Source organism: Mugil cephalus, chromosome 13, assembly GCF_022458985.1.
Source record: "Mugil cephalus isolate CIBA_MC_2020 chromosome 13, CIBA_Mcephalus_1.1, whole genome shotgun sequence".
NCBI classification, from domain to species: domain Eukaryota; kingdom Metazoa; phylum Chordata; class Actinopteri; order Mugiliformes; family Mugilidae; genus Mugil; species Mugil cephalus.
The window spans coordinates 8,001,299-8,021,906 of NC_061782.1; the positions used below are offsets into that span (position 1 = coordinate 8,001,299).

At 42.9% G+C, this 20,608-nt stretch overlaps 2 protein-coding genes across 6 annotated transcripts in view; one reads left to right on the plus strand and one right to left on the minus strand.

The window, feature by feature from the left end:
• The first annotated feature begins 1,112 nt into the window (after positions 1 to 1,112).
• On the plus strand, positions 1,113 to 4,318 carry mrpl2 (mitochondrial ribosomal protein L2). Of its 4 annotated transcripts, none has more exons than XM_047602597.1 (8): positions 1,113 to 1,201; positions 1,609 to 1,695; positions 1,795 to 1,969; positions 2,661 to 2,802; positions 2,881 to 2,996; positions 3,117 to 3,227; positions 3,818 to 3,891; positions 3,976 to 4,318. In XM_047602597.1, the coding sequence occupies exons 2-8, from the start codon at positions 1,624 to 1,626 to the stop codon at positions 4,183 to 4,185; spliced, it is 900 nt and encodes a 299-aa protein (XP_047458553.1). In that variant the 5' UTR covers positions 1,113 to 1,201; positions 1,609 to 1,623; the 3' UTR covers positions 4,186 to 4,318. The 4 variants fall into 4 exon arrangements, with proteins under 4 accessions (XP_047458553.1, XP_047458555.1, XP_047458554.1 ...); XM_047602599.1 differs by having other exon boundaries at positions 1,798 to 1,969; XM_047602598.1 differs by having other exon boundaries at positions 1,128 to 1,201; positions 1,612 to 1,695.
• zmp:0000000755 (phosphofurin acidic cluster sorting protein 2) overlaps positions 4,282 to 20,608 on the minus strand; it is a 51,697-nt gene continuing 35,370 nt past the window's right edge. The window contains exons 10-25 of one of the 2 annotated variants that reach the window (XM_047602595.1): positions 19,398 to 19,491; positions 18,328 to 18,411; positions 17,042 to 17,169; positions 16,087 to 16,219; positions 15,864 to 15,968; positions 15,497 to 15,603; positions 14,244 to 14,398; positions 14,035 to 14,145; positions 12,960 to 13,062; positions 12,322 to 12,354; positions 9,940 to 9,982; positions 9,804 to 9,846; positions 9,368 to 9,506; positions 9,048 to 9,271; positions 7,385 to 7,498; positions 4,282 to 7,262 (exon numbers count right to left, since the gene is read on the minus strand). In XM_047602595.1, the coding sequence (XP_047458551.1) occupies positions 7,147 to 7,262; positions 7,385 to 7,498; positions 9,048 to 9,271; positions 9,368 to 9,506; positions 9,804 to 9,846; positions 9,940 to 9,982; positions 12,322 to 12,354; positions 12,960 to 13,062; positions 14,035 to 14,145; positions 14,244 to 14,398; positions 15,497 to 15,603; positions 15,864 to 15,968; positions 16,087 to 16,219; positions 17,042 to 17,169; positions 18,328 to 18,411; positions 19,398 to 19,491 (1,732 nt within the window). In that variant the 3' untranslated portion in view covers positions 4,282 to 7,146. The remainder of the gene's footprint in view (positions 7,263 to 7,384; positions 7,499 to 9,047; positions 9,272 to 9,367; positions 9,507 to 9,803; positions 9,847 to 9,939; positions 9,983 to 12,321; positions 12,355 to 12,959; positions 13,063 to 14,034; positions 14,146 to 14,243; positions 14,399 to 15,496; positions 15,604 to 15,863; positions 15,969 to 16,086; positions 16,220 to 17,041; positions 17,170 to 18,327; positions 18,412 to 19,397; positions 19,492 to 20,608) is intronic. The other variant, XM_047602596.1, reaches the window with a different exon arrangement.

The following is a 20,608-nucleotide window of genomic DNA, read 5'->3' on the forward strand; positions in this document are numbered from 1 at the left end:
ACCAACGACATAACACTGAGAATAAAAGCTTAGTTAAAAAAATAATGAATAAGTAACATAGAATAAACAAATTGGAATAAATAAAATTAATGAAAAAAACACACCTGGTGATGAGTAGTGCAAAAATGAGCAGCGCAGTTACTGAACATTATATACAATGTATGTATATATTGTTGTTGTTTTTTTAATGACACCGTTTTATTCAGACAATCACTTTATATATAAATGATTTACGACTGTTGCGTTTTGCCTGAAGTTTAATTGTTACTTTTATAGACACTGTTATATTTAAACAAAAAAATAGCCCCATAAATTCCATCGTCAAAAATGTGCAAACAGCGTATAGTGCCATCTAGTGGCTAACACTGACAGGGTACTTTCAACCTCTACAACAATGTGATTTAAATTCTCCATAAGACTCTGTTTTATCTCTCTTTTCCTCTATCTACTACCTCATATATATGTCTATATTTTCTGTTTCTAGTTGTATCACGTGGAAATGTTACAGGGCGTACTCATACAGTCTATAGGCTTACAGTGAAATATCCAAAAAGCGTTTAAAAAAGCAACTGGACTACTTGTTGAGTTTTGTTGAGAACCGAAGAAGCTACTGAGTGGCGGAATGTCCTCTCAAAAACTCTACAAGTCGAGTTGCTTTTTTGAATATACCATGACCTGGATGACTCGGAACCTTGACCGAGATATTACTATGGAATATACCCAAAATAAACCAGTCGTCATAATATAATCAAAGCTATCTCAGTTTTATTTGGTCACAAACTAAACATACGGATATACTTAATATAACTTAACATAATGCTCTTCTGTTTATAATACTGGTTTAATGTGGCCAGAACAAAATATTTTAATACGTAGCAAGCCTCATTAAACGTCGATGCATGTGTGAGACAAATAGTAACACAGTTATATCATCATGTGAGAAGGGAATGCTGCAACCTAGAGGCAAACGGTTACCCTTTAATGTTGTAAACACGTAAATAAAATTATAAAACAAAATGTATACTTCAATATGCACACGATATTCACCATATAATCTTTCAGTTTCTGCACGGTAATTGTAAAAAAAAAAAACGACAAAATGATCTAGGCGCGTTTTAATATACGTCATCAGCACGCGACGTAGCGTGCAGGACTGTGAAGGACGCTGAGAATCCGGGGATGAAATAAGTTAAATTTAAAGGTTGGCTTAATGTTAACGTTACATTTGGTTATGTTGGATATTTGACGAGAGACATGTGGTTAGTTCTGTGTCATTTACTAAAACAAACCTAAAGACAAATCCGGTAATGAAGTGGAATTGATATAAATACCAAAGCTAAGCTAGCGATAGCTCACGTTTGATTGCCATCGGAAAGGTTGGAGGTATAACTGCATCCAGGCAGTTCAGACAGAAATACAGTCAGAGAGCTATTCAGAATGTAGCAGACGCGTTAATTTGTTAAGCATTATCTATTAGGTTCTGTTAACACCAGGTAGAGGCAAGACAAGTTTGTACTGAAAACAGCCAAGCTAATATTAGAAGACACGAAGCGAAGAAAACAACAAAATCTCAACAGCCTTCAACAAACCTTCTCTCCTCTCTGTCAGCAGGAAGTTGCTGTGATGGCGGTGTCGTGTCTAACTCGAGCTCTTCGCTCCCTGACCCTCTCCCAGCCTGCTCTGGTCTCCTCGCAGGTAAAAAAAAAATAAATAAAAAATCGCCCTGTCAGCCACACTAACACTTTCACAATCACAGCATCCAAACATGCTCCTTGTCTCTTTCTTTTACTTCAGCAGTTTGTTGCAAAGACCGAGCTGGGAGCTCAGCTGGTGCCCAGTATGATCGGACAGTTCAGGGGCTTCCTCACCACGGCCTCCCTGGATCAGAACAGGACATACTGGAAGAAGATGGAGAAGTACACCATCAAACCCATGGGAATGAAAAAGACCGGTGGTAGAGATCACACAGGTAATTACTTGTCCAAGCACGAATGGAGGAAGTTGAAGTGTGTTTCTAATGCGTAGACTCTTCATTTCTTGATCAATCATTCATCAATCCAAAACATGCAACGCAGCACAATAACACGTTCATGTTGGTAGTACATACGGCACTTTTTAAAACATTTTAGAAGTATGTAATACAAAACGTATGTTTAAAGGGAAATGGAAGAATGGGCCTAAGAAGCAGCTGTGCTACATTATTAGACACAAATTGCAAACAGTAAAATCACACACATGATACACAAGGACAGACTAGTGATCTCCTTGGAATATTATGGTGATGGAGTCCAGTCGGATAAAATATGAATAAAGACCAGCTGTTTGTACAGAAGATTAAAAATTTGATTTATATGTAATCGTGAAATGGGTCTTTTTCTCCCATTTTTTATTTTTTCAGATTTAGTAAAGCTTCACGTCTGACTTATTTTAGTCCAAGTCTCATTAGGCTAATCAAAACAGTTTTCTTAAAGTAGTACTTAAAAGTATGACAAAATAAAGGTTTCTGGAAAACAATATATTTTATGTGTGGTTGCAGTTTCCCTCATGTTTAACTTGTCACTTGAAACATTCTAGGATGTTGCTCTTGTAACAGCAGGAATATAGTAGTACTGTTCAGGGCTAAATTAAAAGAGATGCTCAGATTCCTATTCGCCTTGCAGGAACAATACGTACACGAGGCATCGGCGGTGGCCATAAGCAAAGATACCGGTGGATAGACTTCCAACGACTGAACTATGAACCCAGCAAGGAGGGGAAGCCGTTTGAAGAGAAGGTTGTTGAAGTTCGATACGACCCCTGCAGGTAAGCTCAGCTTCCGTCACATGCAGGACTTTCTCTCTCTCTCTCTTTATATTCACCTGTTCCTCCATGTTTGCATAGGTCTGCAGACATCGCCCTCGTGGCTGGAGGTAACCGGAAAAGATGGATCATAGCGACAGAAAACATGAAGGTCGGAGACGTCATTAAAACATCTGCAGTTATTGGACGCATGGCAGGTGTGAGAGCTACTCCTCAGTTCCTCCCGTTAAGCTGCACTGAGATGACTGGGTTCATGAGAAGTAATGTTGGGAATCTGTACGCTTAACATTTTGTGTGTGTTTTGTTGTCATTTGCAGTGGCAGCCAGAGAGGGCGACGCCTACCCGCTGGGAGCTCTTCCCGTGGGGACGCTGGTGAACAACCTGGAGATACAGCCGGGGAAGGGGTCCGAGTACATTCGTGCAGCAGGTAATTCACACAGAAAACATTTTGTCTCACAGTAGGGAGGGCATGCGTGTCTTAATTGTGGGTCTGATCAGGACGCTAGATGGAACTGATCCATCAGAAATGAACCCGTGCTTTCCAAAAATTAAAATGATTCCTGTGAAATACTTTTTTTCCATCCATTATTCAAGTACAGATTGAGCTACGTAGTATGTGAATAAAGAATGCTGCTCCAGAACTGCTTTGACTTTTATTTTTTACGTTTTCTGGCAGTATTTTAGATTTGGCCACTCGTAATGTTCACGTTATGTCTCTGATGGACTTGTGTGGTTGGTCTGTTTCACTTGCATTCAAAGATCCTTTGAACACATGTTAATGATTGACAGCCTTTCCAATTGAAATCAACTCCAGACCTTTTGCCTGCTTAATTTATGAAAGAATATTCCACGTACGTCAATGAAACAGCTTTTGAGTTGCCTAATAACTTGAAAAATAGGGAGTTTCGTGTTAAAGAGCTGTAATTCCTTTGCTTCAGTTTCGAATGTGAACAGCCTACGTTCATTATAAAACTGTAACTGGTAAAATAAACCAAATGTTCTTTTTTTGGTTTTCAGGCACAAGTGGTGTTTTACTGCGTAAAGTGAACGGAACCGCGATCGTCCAGCTTCCTTCGAAGCAGCAGGTTCAGGTGAGGTTAACTCGACGCCTGCAGACTTTCAACCGTCTTTTCCTTCAAATTAAATGTCGCCTTGTTGACACACACACACGACAGGTGCTGGAAACCTGCATGGTGACGGTGGGACGCGTTTCCAACATCGACCACAACAAACAGATCATCGGGAAGGCCGGGCGCAACCGCTGGTTCGGCGTCCGACCTTCCAGCGGCTTGTGGAAGAGGAAGGGAGGCTGGGCCGGACGCAAGATTAAACCGCTGCCTAAAATGAAGAGTTACGTCAACCTGCCCTCAATCTCCGCTAACTAACTCAGCATGAGTCGGGACATTGTCTTTTCCTTCGTAATCTCCTTGGAATATTACGGTGATGGAGTCCAGGCGGATAAAATATGAATAAAGACCAGCTGTTTGTACAGAAGATTAAAAATTTTATTAAACACAACTGCTTGTGAGAGCATGGAAAGAAACAAAACAATATAAAAATCCAAAACATATTTACAACTATAGTAAAACATGCAGAGTAACCCATATTTTTAGTGGTAAATTTAAAAATACTGTCATGTCATTTAAAATAGGGTTTGTGCAAAGACACTGGGCGGCATTTCAAGTAACAGGAGCAATGAGATGGCATGATGGAACTGGAGTTCGACCGGTAATGAGGGAGTTAACACTGACGTTGGTTAGTTCTGTGTTAAGTTGTGGTGACGGGGTGAGCATGCCTGCTCATTGATCCAGCCTTGTAAAACACCCCCATGCTACCTCTGGATTTAGGGCAAAAGAAACAACAAGAAACCTTGAGGTCGGACGCATCGAAGTACGTTTCATTTAGTATCTCAAAGGCCGACCTGCGCGACAAATTCCCCCAAACAACTCTGCCCTGGTTAACACTCGGCGCAGTATGAGTAAGGGCCAGCTGAGCTCCCGACTGAGAGAAGATGGTGAACCCTTCAAAAAAAATAAAAAACAGGAGAGGAAAAACCTGACAGAACATTCGCAGGCAGACACGTATGGTGGCAGCCGCAAAAAAAATATAACTTCTAAAACATTTAAGTGGCAAAACATTAGGTAACAGGCGACCTTAATGGTTCCTCCGACCTCACAGGGCACTTGAACCCGTCAACATAAACACATCGTCCATATTTTATTTCTTTTTAATAAAAACAAAAAAAGAACATCAGCCTTCTCTTGACTATAGGTAGTGGTTTACATTTCAAATATCACACTTTATCTCTCAAAGTGTGTCCCAATTTGAGCTACAATGTGAATAAAACCACATGAAAGTGCATTACAAAGTGAGGGAAATGTATGAGCAATGACATACCTAATAGTGTTTGCATTGTACAACTTCATAGTTAAGAGTTTGGGAAATATATTTGGCATTTATGTCAAGAAATAAAGGTACACCATTTGTGCTTTCAATTTAGTGGGATCGGGGACAAGGGGGATTCACAATAATAGTATAATTTGTATATATTTATATACAATACTACAAAAGCCAGCCTATCAAAGCTCGTAAGTCTTCACTTTATAGAAAAAAAAGCAACAAACTCATACAGAAGGCCCTTTGTCCAAAGGTTTCCTATTGCAAAAGTTTCACGTAACACTATTCAGGAAGTACCATCACACGTAAGAGCACACCTACACAGACACACATAGGCAGTGACTTGGACATCTGGCGAGACTCCATACACTTGTCGTCGTATTTTAAAAGCATCTCAGCACTTGCATTGCGCTCGACTCTACCGTCGGAGCATGTTTCAAGTCAGTCAAACTCATTTGTAATTTTCCCGTAACACGATACCGAAGCGCAAACCCAATCGGCGCGTTTTAGGCCCGGTATTATTTGCATGTCCAGAAGCTCTATTTAAAAAAAAAAAGGACACATAGGTTAATTTGCTCATTTTAGGATTCGCACCCCTCTTGTAAATGCTTTTACACGTTTGGCCAAATGAGAAGCGCTAACTGGTACATTTATCACAATTAATAAAAACTCGGTAATATTAATACTGACCTCCATGGAGACCACGAACACATGTACAATTTTTAGTTTTCAGTTTCACACCAAGTTTGGCCGAGCCGAGAGCTCCTGGGACTGGGCCGTCAGACAGACCTGACTTTGGCACATCACTGCACAGTCCAGTATTTTTGCTAAGTTACTGCAGGTCTGCGAGACGCCCCCCCGTTCACCAGAATAAAGCTCTGCTGCGGCCTGACATTAATCCGAGGCGGCCAAAATTTACAACACAGGTGGAAACTGCAGCTGTGAAACTGTGGGGAAAAAAACAAAAAAAAACAAGACGACAGTTCATACAGTCGCAACTAAATTTGGCATTCAGCTGTTGGGAGTTGAAATAAGTCGTTACCCTGCTTCTAAGTGGTTGTTACTGTACAGTCTGAATGTACACTAACACCAATACAAAAACATCAGCACTTAACAATAATGAACTGACTCCATGAACATGTTACAAATGTGTCATAGCTACATTCATCATAGCTACCTTCAAATACCTTGCTTGTTTTTTTGTTTTTTTTTTGTTGTTGTTGTTTTTTTTTTTTTAAACGTATGTCAGGTACACAGTGTGCTTAAAAGCAACGAGGCAAAGTGAACTTAATGTTCCTTCCTATAAAACTTTCTGAGAAAGTAAAGGGACGAGTAAGAAAAGTGAGCACTGAGTTCGAAGAGAAGGATTCCATCTAGATTCACAGCAATATTCCAACTTTCAACAACAAACACGGACACGGTCTCCGACAATCTCACGCACGCCACTGCACGTCACCATCACACTCCTCCATTGTCTATAGAGTAACAATAAATGTAGGATTTCACAGAAATAATAAAATGTTAACAAAAAAAAAAAGAAGAAAAACAAAGTGCAAACACAGCTGCCATTATCGAAATGTGGCAAATTGTCAAAAAACCTCAAAATACTTCTGAGGCGGTAGCACAAATCTTACAAAATAGTACTTGTTCGTTTTGTAGTGTGTAAAAAAAAAAGAAAGGAAGAAAGAAAGAAAGAAAAAACAAAACAACAACACCCAACGACATTAAAAACATCCAATAGACGACATGAAAATTTTGTGTGTTGAACACGTGGTTGTGAGTCAGTAAGATTTCCACAGGAAAACTATTACTGCCGGGCGTGGGGGGGGGGCCTTTCGGCTCCTCCTCTACTCCTCTGAAGCCTCTCGGTGAAACAAGTGCAGCGGAGAGTCTGGTGGTTGAGTTGCGGGGAGGGAGGGAGGGGTGGGGTTGGGGTCGGGGGGCCGGGGTCACACAGGCTTCGTGTAACCAAAGATTCCCACCGGGAAGTGCTTGACATGCGTTGGCCACTGGGCAGCGAGCTGGAAAAACTTGACGTCATTCCACTCCACTCCGTCAATGGTGACTAAGGACGTGAAAGGAACAGCAGCACTGGGTCATTTCCACTGACAGCACGGGAGCGAATCTGTTTACATGAGCACGTAACGCCTCCACTAGGTGGCGGTGCGGCTCCAGAGTGCCTCTTACCTCTCAGCATGGTGTGCTGGTGCTTGGCTGTGCAGATCAACCTGCTGATGCCATCAATCACTTGGCTCTTAGAGTCCAGCTCTTTCTCCTTCGGCTTCTTGCTGAGAAAAATCACTGGGAAGGGAGGTACAGCGAGCAGAGTCATAAATATTTCTATTTTATTCAAGTAGTTTTTTTTCTTTGTACTGAAAGGGGAGCTCTGCTGCGTTTCCAAACCTAGGACTGTACTTTGAGATGCATTTGGAAGGAAAGTTGTATCGAGCCTGTTTTGTCTCCGGAGGAAGCTGCGTGAGGTCTCACAAAGAGCCTTAAGCAACCTGAGTCGGAGCTGAAGAAGCGAGCTAACTAGACCTTTCTCATCTCTACTTGAGACCAGAGGCTTGAGGCTACAGTTGCTGCTGGTAGCAGACACGTATAAAGTACTAGAGACCCAGACTAGAGTACAAGTACAAGTACTCTATCAAAAAAGTGACCCGAGTAAAGTTGAAGTGTTCTTTAAATACCACACTTAAGTAGAAGTACTAAAGTATTCAACAATTTTTGTACTATTTTAATATTTACTACTCAAGTACTGAAAGTAAAAGTACAAGTATTGAGTTATGTAGTTATTAAAGAAAGCACTCAAAAGTTTGAATATCATTGTTTACATTATTTCAAAAAGGACAGGAATGTACAAGATAGAGTACATGTACATGTACAGTAACTAGCCTCAGGTAGGCTGTCTATTCACAAGATGCAACATGAAAGATGAAAACAAAATAAGTTTAAATTGCCTGTTGGGACGCTATGTTCATCTTGGATGTAAACTGATGAAACACAGCGTTAGAGAGCTCCCACTACTGAGACCCAAAGCAACAGCTAAAGTTAGCTGGCGAACGCGCTAGCTAGCTAGCTGGCTAACAAAAAGTTAACTAGCGTTAATTAAACACTAATATTACCAATATTCGCCAACAGTAACCATAACTATACAGTTTTGTATATATGAGCGTCTTGCTAGCTCGAAGTTAACTAGCTAGCTATCACTATGGCTTTACCCGACTCTACCTTGGAGCAGACGTGTGCTTGTTTATTTTCTTGAGATTTAGCAGGGACTTCCGCAATATTTGATCCACTTAAGCCTCGGCTCCGGTCGTGTTTTCGGCTTCAAGAAGAACACGACTCTTGGGGAACCGTGCCTGATCACACCGCTTCACCATTTTGGTTGTCGGAGGTCGGCAGCCAGTTTGTTTACATAGTAACGGTTGCTAGGATGTATGATTGGACGGTGGCCGTTTGGGGGCGGGGTTTTGCGAAAAGTATTAAAGTCATCGAAAATATGTAGTGAAGTAAAAATGCGAGAAAAAATAATACTCCAGTAAAGTATTGTTAGTACTTATGTACATAAATGAAGCAGTTTATGACCAAACTGTCTGTGTTCAGCTTGCATTGAGTAACATAGGCCTAGTTTTTAAAGTTTTTAAGCAAGAAATATGTGTTATGATCATGTTATATTTGCAGCGCTAAACCAATGGACTACTCCTTTAAAACCTCTCCAGTATATAACAATTGCAATTGTCCCTCATCTGTCTCATGCAGAAAAAATATAAAATTAGAATTAGGATCCTTAAGTGCAGGGTAAAATAGTGAAATGCAATCCAGCTACATACAAGAGACTCAGTTGTACCTTTCTTGTTCTTCTCCTTGGTGACTACAGTCATGGCCATGCTCGGTGGAGGGGTGAGCTCTCCTCCACAGGGGAGCCGGCTGACTTGCAGTGAACGGAAGTTACTCTTCAGGGTGTTCTTCAGTCCCACGTCTCTCTTCTCGCCCTCTTTTTTCTTCTCTGGGCCTTGCCACGTCCAGTAGTCCACCTGGAGCCCCATCACCTCGCTGCCCGAACACGGAGAGCTGCAAAGAGAAAAAAGGGCAGAAACTTCGTCGCTACGACGTCACAGCGCGAGAGAAAGAAAAATACCACGTGTTCTTATGGGAGTCTTGTCCTACCCAGCTCCAGACAGGGCGGTGGACACGGAGGGAGACTGTGGCGGGGTGCCCCCAATCTCCTTCCCATACGGACCAGCCGACGGGGGCGTTGGCGAGGAGAGGATGCTTGTGTTGCCACCCATCGCATCATCTGAGTCCACTGTGAATTGGGAGAATTTTTTATTTTTATTTTTTTGGTGGTTATTGGAGGAGCTCATCCAGTTAGAGGTAATCATTTAAATTAAGCGAATGAATAAAACATCAGGGTGCTGCTGTCATAGTCTTCAATATATACACCAATCAGGCATAACATTATGACCACCTTCCTAATATTGTGTAGGTCTCCCTTGTGCCTCCGAAACATCATTTCTATGGGATGGTGAATGTTCCTTACTCCTCCTGTCAGTGGTCATAATGTTATGCCTGACTGGTGCATAGTGTAAAAACTCTTTCTTACCTGAGGTGGAGAGGCTTTGCTCCACGATTCCCACTTTCACAACCTGCGAGAATGAAAATGTTTCGGCGTAAAACGAACGTAAACACAGGACGAATTAATAACGGCGTCTGGCACCTTTAACAAAACTCATCCTTACCCCAATAAAGGGCACGAATTTCTGACACGAGTCCTCGTCAGGGCTGTGAACAAAAAAAAGAAAACAGAACGGAAGACTTGTGAGAATGACCGGAGGTGGGACCGTACATTTCAACACTCCAGAGGTGCACATGAACACTCAATGGTCCTGGAAGGGCAGAGATGGCAGCGGCATGGCCTGCACCATGTACCACCATCGCAGTGGAAATGGCACATGACTTGGTTTGGGGTGGGATGGGGTCATCTTGGGTGGGAGGAGAGGGGAGGGGGGGCACGTTACAATGAAATGAATGAGGGAACCGCTCCTTACAACCTGAAGTAGACGGTGTCTTTCTTGTCAGCCAGAGTTGGGAGATCTATTTTTATCCGTGTTGATAAAAGTTTGGGCTCAGTAATAGTAACGGTGTGGCTACTTTGAAGTGTTGTGCACTTCCCTTGTTCTGCAGTTCATATTTGTACAAAAAACAGAACCCTAGTATTTGTTACTCAAAGGTCAATACACACACACACACACACGCACACACACACAGAGGACAAAATGAAAAGTGCCCAAAATTATTGCTTAAAAACTGAGGTAGTGTCATATTTCTGCAAACGCCTCTCGGAACCAATACTGCAACATCAACTGGCCGGTTTCATGAGCCTGCGATTAACGCTCCACCCAGAACAGAAAAGGCTGATCAGCTGGGCTCACTTCCCAACGGCACACACACAAAATCCTGTCTCTGTTCCACATCATATCATTATATTCCTGAGATGTCGCAACGCAGACCACCACTGAGCAAAACACACTGCGACTGAACTGCACCAGCTGCTTGTAAAACCACTGTTAACTTTAAGTATCAAGAGATTTGAGTAACAACCAGCTAGTTTCATCACACGATACAACATTAAAACTTGAGTAATGTCTTAGCTGGGACGGTGATTGAAAGCTCACGAATCAGACGCTGGAAAATGTATATCATACATTTTATTATATTTACACCAATCAGCTGCAACATTAAAACTAGGTCTTGGTGAAGTTAATAACACTGACGATCCCGTTACAATCTAACGTGTCTCTGTAAAATATGGCTCCTGGCATTTATGTGGACGAATCCTTCGACTTTCCTGCTTCTCCTGCTCCTGACAACAGAAAGGCATCGAGAACCAGTTATTTAAAAGATCCTTTTCCGACTGGTTCAATTCATCGATATCATCATTGGCCTTCATGCTAAGCTATTCCCCTTATCGATTCTTTTGGCAGAGGGAGACTGAAACGGTCCAAAGTGTGGCTTCACTTCACCAGAAGGGACTGTAACAGTGCAACGTGAAACCTATGCGACACCGCCAACGTGCTGAAGCATTTGTAGACGACGCACTAAATACAGAGAGTGCCATGTGTTCAACCATCTCCAGTCATCAGAGCATCGCTAGTGAGGATCCAGAGAACAATTTCCTGTTTGTTTTCTTACATGAGCTCTGATCTCTTGTTTAGATACTCAATAAAATTGCTGTTTTTTTGTTTTGTTTTTTTTTTACACAAAACCACAAACACCTACTTTTTCTAAACCAAAGATTTGACAGGAGGAATTGATAAGAGAATCAATAAAGAAACAGGTCGATACGCAGAATTGATAATGGCATCGGTATAAATAACAATAGGTGACAACGCGATGCATCCGCTGACAGGTTCAGGGACGACAAGATAACTGGCGGTCACTGGGCATGGTGGTCCTAATGTTATGGCTGATCAGTGTATATGTGTACATGGAATGATATGTGTGTTAGTAGTTAGTAGCGTTTAATGCCATCTTTGCTTGAATTAACATTAAACGTGTTTTGTTCATGTCAGATGCGTTGATCAGATTCTGTATTATACTCAAGTTAAACAAGTGATATATTAGCAAGCTAACGTGGAGTTTATTTATTGATTCAATCAGCAGCACTGTTATTACCCAATGAAACAGGGAATGAAAATGTATTTAAAAACCTAGTTAATTTTATTTTATTGATTCCTAAAATTCCAAATAAATGAACGTACAGTGGCCTCGTCCAAGCATTAAAAAAAATAAATGTTTCGACACAAACCAACTAAATGTGACTGGTTTGCTTTGGAATCTGACATTACTTACAATACCGCCACTGTTTGATCCATGTGTGAGAACATCCTTCGTCTTTGTGTACATTTTAGAGGTTGTTAGGCAAATCATCACGGCAACAACACAGAGGACAGAGCACGAATCAAACTCACACCAAACTAAAGACAGCGTCGGGACAAGAGTGCGGCGTGGGGTTACGGTGAGTATCGAGTGTGAGGAGGAGAATGTTAGGACACAGCAAGGAGCCAAATGAAGGAGGGAGAATAAGGAGGGCGAAAAACAACGAGAGTTGAATTAGATACCTGATATAAAAATCAAAATACAAGCTTCTTTTCCTTGAATGCAAATCAAAGGGGAAAGGAGGGGGGAGGAGAAGGAATGCAACAGTGTTAAAACTGTGGTGTATTTAGTACCTTCTGACCAATAGGAAGCCGCTCGTACAAAGAGGGGAAGGGTTTGGTCAAATCTCAAAAAGAAAACAAGCAAATGCAACAGAAATGCAATGGGCCGTCAGCTGAGTGAGTCAGAGTTTGTGTCAGTGGCTGAGACGACTCCCTTTCATATCAGATTTAATAATTAACCGTAAGTCATTTGTGTTGATGCAAAGACAACAATGAGAAATCAACTACTTCTGGGCTTGTTCACATGTGACGATGAATAAACGTGAGTCGTCTGTTAATACGTATCACACATCACAGCAACTTGTGTGTGTGTGTGTGTGTGTGGTTTCAGCGTATGCGCTTGCAGTTGCATGCTTGCATGTTCCTCATGCAGGTTAGTCGACTTGAAACATCCTAAACACCATCTATTAGCTCCAAGAGAACTTTAGCATCAGTGCTACAAGTGTGAAGTAACTGGAACAGAGAACAAATAGCACAAATATATACATGCATATACACAGAAAACATAAGCAAAACCCAGATAATCGAAGTTATTTTACCTCTTCTGTTTGTAGGTGAGCATGGCTTCTGAGATGGGGAACTGGTGGGACACGTTGGCACCGGCCAGATACTGAACGACCCGTCCCGCTACGTCTATGTTATCTGCAGGCGAAGGCAGAGAGACAGACGGTTAACAACGCGGCTCTCCCGCTTCGCGTCTGACTAACAAGCCGAAATTAATCATTTACATTCCACTGAACTGAGGAGACGGGGCTCGCTGAGTGTAAAAATGTCATAAAAAATGTGGGTGAAGTCAGCCATTAGACACACAAGACAAATTGCGTGTCAAACATGAGGCCTGCGGGCTACATGCAGGCTGACATGCATTTGTCATCGGAAACCTGAGATGCGGATTGGATTTTTAACACCTGTTTATTTTTGTCTCAGCCTTTCGCTTCTCTGCATGTGAAACGAGTCCATCTTTTCGAAGTCGTTCCGATCGGAAACCGCCTACTGTTTAATTAATAAGACAGAGGACCCCGATTTTCTTGCATTTTGTCATGTAACTTTCATGTAACTACTGTGCCCGTGAGGATTTAATGGAGTGAACAGATAGGTGCGGATGCATGAAGATTACCAGGCTTGTTTGGGGAGAACAAGCGATAATGGAGGTGCATGGGAATTTTACAAATTAAATTCAAATCTAACAGGAAATCCTAAAATACACTGATTAATAATGCATTTTGACTGCTCTGATTAATTGTGCATTTAATTAGTTTACTGGCATCACATTAATTGGCTGCAACTGGCTCACGGTGATTTAACTTTTAAAGCTAAAAAAAAAACAACATTTTCCAAACAATATTTCAACATTGGAGTCTATGTGAAATAACTTTTCAGTGTGAATGAGCCTCCTGACAGTCTCCTCCTGGTGTGCAGGGACGAGAGATAGTGCCACGGTTTAAAACAAGCCGTAGCTGTCTTCTGCAATTGGAAGAAATCTCTTTTTTTTTTTTCCCCCCTCCATTCATCAGCCCCGTGACCTGCGCTCTGACCCCATTTCTTCCCCTTTCAAGTCAGCTGCACATCTGACACACACACTTTGCGGCCAGATACAAAAGCCGTGCCTCCCACCTGAGGCGGGCCGCTCTGTCCTGCAGAACAGCTCCCTCCACGCGGTGTCCATGAAGATGCTGTTGAACCGGCTGTCGAAGGAGGCCACGTACTTGGCCAGGGGGTGGGAACCTGCAGAGGCGCAGAGGATAAAACTCGGCTTATGAAGCAACGCTAAAATGAGAACCAAGAGTTTTTGCAGGATTTTGCTGGAATCCCGGATGACTCACCGATGGGGATCACCAGAAAGCGTATGTAGCTGAGCCAGTCGGGCGTCTTGTTGGCCAGCTGCTCCACAAAGAACCTCAGGATGGTGCTGAGGTAACTCTGGTCACCTGCCACCGCCACCTTCATCGTGGGTGGCGTCTGCGCGTTGCAGTTGCAGCTGCAAAAAAAGGGTTGAGAGAAGCGGGGAGGCAATGAGCAATCAAGAGAAACAAAGCAGAGATCCAGGTCAGGAGGAGTGTGAGTCAGACGGGGTGTGACAGAGAAATATGGGTCACGGAAGGAAACGTTTACCCCTCAGTAGGATTTTCCTTCTTTCAAAGCTGGCCTTACCCTTCCTGAGAGTCAGGACCTGTCATATGTCATAATTTGCAATACTTGGTCCTTGCGGGGGCTTGCAAGTATCTGCAAGCCTTTCTCAGGTTAGAGCAAATATTGCAACAGCTTTCATCCTACAGCGCTCAACATAAAACCACTTTCATCTCTGAAAGGTGCCTGAAACTCAACTTTCTCTTCAGACTTAGGAAACTTAAATGCGTCGAGGTTTCCAAAGCCGTTTTTAAAAGTATTCAGAATTTAGCGTCAAACTAGTAATTACACGCTGGGAGGACACCCAAGGACTCTCTTATGGGCTTTCTAGATAAATGCTTCAAGACTTGAGTCATTGTGTGAGATTCACTGTCCAATAGCACAACAGGGATTTCACATGTGTGGAATTAAAGCGTTTTGTTTACTCCCAGTGACGACATTGGAGAAAAATCATGCAGCCAGCTGAGGGCGGTGACAGCACGGAGCGAGCATGTTAACATCAGGGATGTGCGCGGCTCTACATGACACGGGGCTCAGCTCGAATAAACACGTCGACCGTGGAGCAGGTGCGCGAAGCGGCGAGGAGCTGCAGTTCAGCTGGATTAGGAGGGGAAAACAACTTAAGCAGAAGCGGTGCGGCAAACTGATGAGGCCTCGTCTCCCACTGACATGACATCCCGAGGAGAGGACGGCCGAGCGGACGGATCCAGGAAGCAGAGACGGCTCGAGCTGAACTCGAGCTTTTCATGGAAAAACAGGCGAGCTCTGATAGAATGGGTTCACAGACGGAGAGCACTTGAGCAGCATGAGCGATAGAGTCCTGGAATTCTCTGGCGAGGAGCCACCGTAAACAGACATAGCGTGTGCGGAGGATCGGCCCGAGAAACACAATCGCGCTTTCTGATGGCCTGTGTCATTCAGCCGATGTGTGTGTATGCATGTGACTCACAATCTCTGGATGCGAGTAACGATGGTGTTGAAGGCAGCCTGAACATCGGCAGCAGAGCAGGTGGACACAATGGGCTGGGCCTGTTCATGGAGCAACTCGGCCACATACTGCACAGAAACACACATGAGAGGGACCCGATGGGTTAATGGATATACGAGAGGCAGGGCTGATTGGATTGGAGAGAAAGCAGGGAAAACATGCCGGAGGGATGCGCAGAGGTCACACCCAATACTGGTCTCTTTGCAGTAATGTCGGCAATGCAGCATGGCTAACAAGTAAGCCCTATGCATGAGTTTCTACTGCATGTGTGATCAAATGAGAGTAAGGGAATTCGTGACTGAGGCGCCATCAATAAAATAACACGCACCTGTCCTTGCCACTCCATAGTGTTGATGAGGATGATGCTCTCTGGCAGGCGCTCATCAGAGATGAGGATCTGGTTCAGCTGGTCGTACACAGACTTCCTGGGAACCTTTTTAGACAGCAGCACAGAGTCTGACACAAGCCAGCGAACCTCCACCCCAACTGAAAACCCCTGAACGGATCCGCGGCTTTGACGCCCCGCCGCACCACATCTGTGAGCGGTTTACCTGCGCGATGAGTCGCGAGTCTGGGGAGCACTCGCTTTCCATGCTGCTGGTCCGGTCGCTCTGGGCCTTTGAGTTCTGCCTGTCCTTCATGGAGGTGCTGCGAGGACGTCTCTGCAGCCTGTTCTCCATTTTACTGAGGAGGACATTAAAACAGAGTCAAGAGGAGACTAAAGACCAGGACTCAGGTTATAACAAAAACAATCATTCCGAATAAGACCCTAATGCAGCGTAAAATTCATGCGGATGATGACCTAATCAGTACATTTACATGCATATGAAAAAAAATGAATTATTGCCTTAATCCAACTTTAACTGGACAACTTAAGCACATGTAAACATGTTACTCCGACAGAAATTGGAGTTCTTCTTATCCGATTAAGACACACAGATAATGCAATTGGAAAACGATTTTCTCTGGCATGTATACGCCTTAATTGGACTTTAACTGGACATCGCGTGTGCACATGCTACACAACCGCTGACTATGACCCAGAAAGAAAAAAACATCCAAGAAATCTGGTCGCAGAAGAAGAAGAAGGTAAACACAGCCGGTAGAAGAACCACCTGAGGTGTAGCGCACATCTTATCTGCACCATAAGTAACACACACATTATTTACGAGATTAAAAAAGCTGAACTATTTCCTTCTTGCTTCTTGTTATTTGAAATGCCGGTCTGCCGCATGAACTACTCCAGTTGTTAATTATTTGAAGTAATAGGTCAACCAGAAAGGGGGCCATATTAACATGGTATTAACCAGCTGAAAAGACACATATCGCCACCTAGTGTGGAGGAGGAGGAGGACGTGTTCCCGTCAGTTATTCGATTTTCTCCATTGCATGTAAACTGGGACAAGGATCTGCATTCACCGAGCATAGCTCAATTAATCTGTGCATGTAAACGCACTGAATGACTGAAGCTATACTAAGGGTCAAGTGTAGCGTTGAGCAGTTTACCTGGGAGACATGTGGTTTTGGGACTCCGTCTTGCAGAGCTTGCCAACAGTGCTGGTAATCCGTTCAGTGTTCACATCCCAGCTGCTCACCTCTCCTGGCCCTAGCCCACTCTCTTCTGCCTCTGGCTCCTGAACCAAAAAAAGGGAGGGATTGTAAGAGGACAATGCTTGTGTTTATCATACAACAAAGGGTCTTATACATCCTACATAAGCAATTCAATGCCTGTAAGACCCTTTAAATAACAAATAATGAATCAACTTCTGAGGGCCGCACAGGTCAAAGCACTACGATAAATAATGAGACCTATAATTACTTTACGCGCATAAGAGTTCAAAGTCACATTTTTATCAATAATTCCAAGCTACAAATAATAATAATTCCAAGAAACGTCAATTAACATGACCTGGAGGAGATATGGATTGCTGAATCTGACCTTTCATATCCCTGGGAAGTGACTCAAGTATTAATTGCTTGAAAGTCATGGAGTTCAGTTAAAGACAAACAGGACGATCAAAACAAGACAAAAACAAAAAAAAAAAAGAAGAAGAAGAAAGAAAGCTAGAGAGGAAAAAAGCCCAGACAAATGTTACCATTTACAGCAAACAAAAGGGACAATTTAGACTTTTTAATGCTGCTTTTTAAGAACCTTTCAGAAACAAACTTCAGTGCTTTTCAGGACTGTGGTGTTGTGTCTCTTTCAGTGTTGTAGTGCGTGTGTATACAGCTGAAAACACAATTTTAAAGGCAAGAGAAGAGAGGCCTAAAGTGCACAATGAGGTAGAGCAGCACCTGCTAAATAATGGAGCTCAGTGTGAGGTTGGAGATAATGATGCAAGCCCACCACGACAAAAGAGATAAAAAACTTATGATCTCTCAGCAGGGGGCCGGGAACACGCTACTCCAGCAGGTTGGATATTCAATTCAAACTGGGTTAGTGGGGCGCTGCGCCGAGGCCGTCTGCCCGCGCGCTCAGAGGGGAAGCCGGGGCTGGATGAACAAGGTTACACTGACCCGGCAGCACAAAACCAACAGCAAACACCCCTCGTTCGATTCTCATCAGTCAAGGTTTATCCGGCGTGGAGCTGCCTTGTCGGCTCTACTGATCCATAACGGATGACTGTGCCGTTTGGTTTAGCTTTGGTTTCTTGGAAAACAACTGAAACCCAGGGGAGCAGAGCAAAGGGCTCTCAAGTTCAGAGGGTAGAGGGCGGGAAAAGAAAAAAAATGTGAGCAACAGATGCTCAGGGGATTTAAAAAAATTTTTTAAAAAAATTCCAAAAACATACCCCGGCGGTTGTGTCCGCGATGCTGTCATCCTGATATCGTCCGCCTTGCACCTTACATCTGTCCACAGTCAGGAAGTCTCCACTCTGCAGGTCAAACACACATCCGCAGACATTAGATCATTTTAACCAAGCGGGTCACGTCAGCGGGGGATATAAATGAAAAAAAAATAAAAAATCTCAGCGCTCAGAATGAAAGTCTTCAGGTCACGACTGACCACTTACAGGATGTGTTCCTCACCACTTCCACAGAGTTAAGCCCGGCGACACCGGTAGAGCTGGTATAAATATCTCCTGAAGAACATTTTATTAGAGCTGTCTATTAATAATACCCACATCACAAGAACAACGGGCCCATTTGTGTGCTCAGGTGTACTCCACTGGAAGTGTTTAAATGCATCTGGTGAGGTCTACTTTAATCTACTCCAATATTACATCAAAGGCTTTCCATTCTGGCAGCAAGGCATGTTTATGAAGTCCGACATTAACCGAGTGAAATGGAGGGCTATACCAGCCTGTAATGCTCTGGGCTATTTTATTACGAGCTAAAATGGATTCCCAGATATTTATAAACACCCCCCCCCAACTGACCCCACCCTCCCCCATCACACTCAACACGTCTCTCCTTCTCTAGCCTTGTTGTTCCAAGGGTCCATAAATCTCAGAGTTCAGGACTGCTCCATCCAATCTCCTCTCCGAGCATGGGAGCATTTTTGCGTTGTGTGTGTGGAGATGGTGGTGTAAAGGTCATTTGGTGTCGGTCCCTATAAATACTGAAGGGGCTGCAGGGGGTGAAAAGGGTAAGGACTGCAGGCTGACGTCCTTTTTTCTTTTTCTTTTTTTCTTTGCTAGTGCCCTCATGCTCAGAATATCTTGCCCGTGGTATCCTTGGGAATCCCTGAACCACAATAAACACGTAGGGCTGCCAGACATTTAAACACTGGGGAAATTCTTTTGCATAACTCCGTTTACAAGACCAACCTCAACAATTAAGAAGCAGCGGGAGTTTGAGGGTTAACGGTGAGGCTCAAAGGCACTGGGAGTTTAGACGGAGCGCTCGGAGAACAACTTACGGGACACGACAGCTCTCTCTGTTGGCTTTTTTGGCTGTGTATGCTTCCAATCTCAGTCTGAGAACTGGAGTGAGACATCCCTTCAAAAAATGGCCTGGAGACAAAAAAAAAGAAAGAAGTAATTAGAAAAATAGAACTGCTTTCACCGTTCACAGATGCAATGCAGTGAACTAAAAACAGACCGGTCATTGCACAGCTCATGTTAATATGGAGCATATGAGACAGCACGGTGTAGGCGAGTCTGCATTTCAATGGAATGCACTGCAAAAACGCAAAATATTCTTATATTCAATCAAATCATCTTGTATCAAGAAAAATAATCTGCCAGTGGGTTAAGCTTGTTTTGCTTGACAAAAATTCTTAAAAATAAAAGTTTAAAATAAGCACAAAGTTCTTGTCTCTGAACAAAATACAAGATGCATTTCTTTGATAGAAGGATTTCTTGAAATTCCTTTTTCGCAGTGTTATGTGCAATATGTGCAGGGATGGGTATCGTTAAGATTTTATCCGATAATGGTGTCAAACCGGTACTTCTGGAAACGGTGCCGTTGCTTAAAAGTTGCCCAAACCTTCTTAACAAGGTGCGTAGAAAACTTGAAACTTTGTCCAAAAATGGTGCCTTTTTATTTTTAAGGCATTTTGTGACGTGCAAGTTGAACAGAATATTAATTTAAATGATATAAATACTAAGACTAAGAAATAAATTAACCAATATAAAATAAAATTAACAACAATCTGTCTATATTATCATAATCACAAGAACCACAAGAGGCTGGGACTCTCCTCTACGAGGATGCTGCCGACTCCGTTGACGGGACATTTCTCGGCTTTTTAAAAAAACATTACGCGCTGTCTGATGTTTAATCAAATTCGAGGTTCTCCCTCCCCTGCACAATATCACCTTGGAGCACTTGTTGCAGGTTGCAGAGTCTGCATCTTTTGAGGTAAAGTACAGCCAAGCTTTTGAACCTTGAACATTTTGAAGGTTCACTTTGAAGGTCTGGTTACTACCATTTGCGTCAGCCACTATGGAATCCCTAAATATATTCACAATTTCAAAGATAGAAACTGAAACCCATCGAGCAAACAGTTGTAGAAGTTCACACAAAAAAACCCAAACAAAATAAAACTGAGCCAGTTTAGATCAATTTATGCAAATCACTGAACGATTACAGCGACCACAGTTCTGGGTGACACAGAAATACAACAAA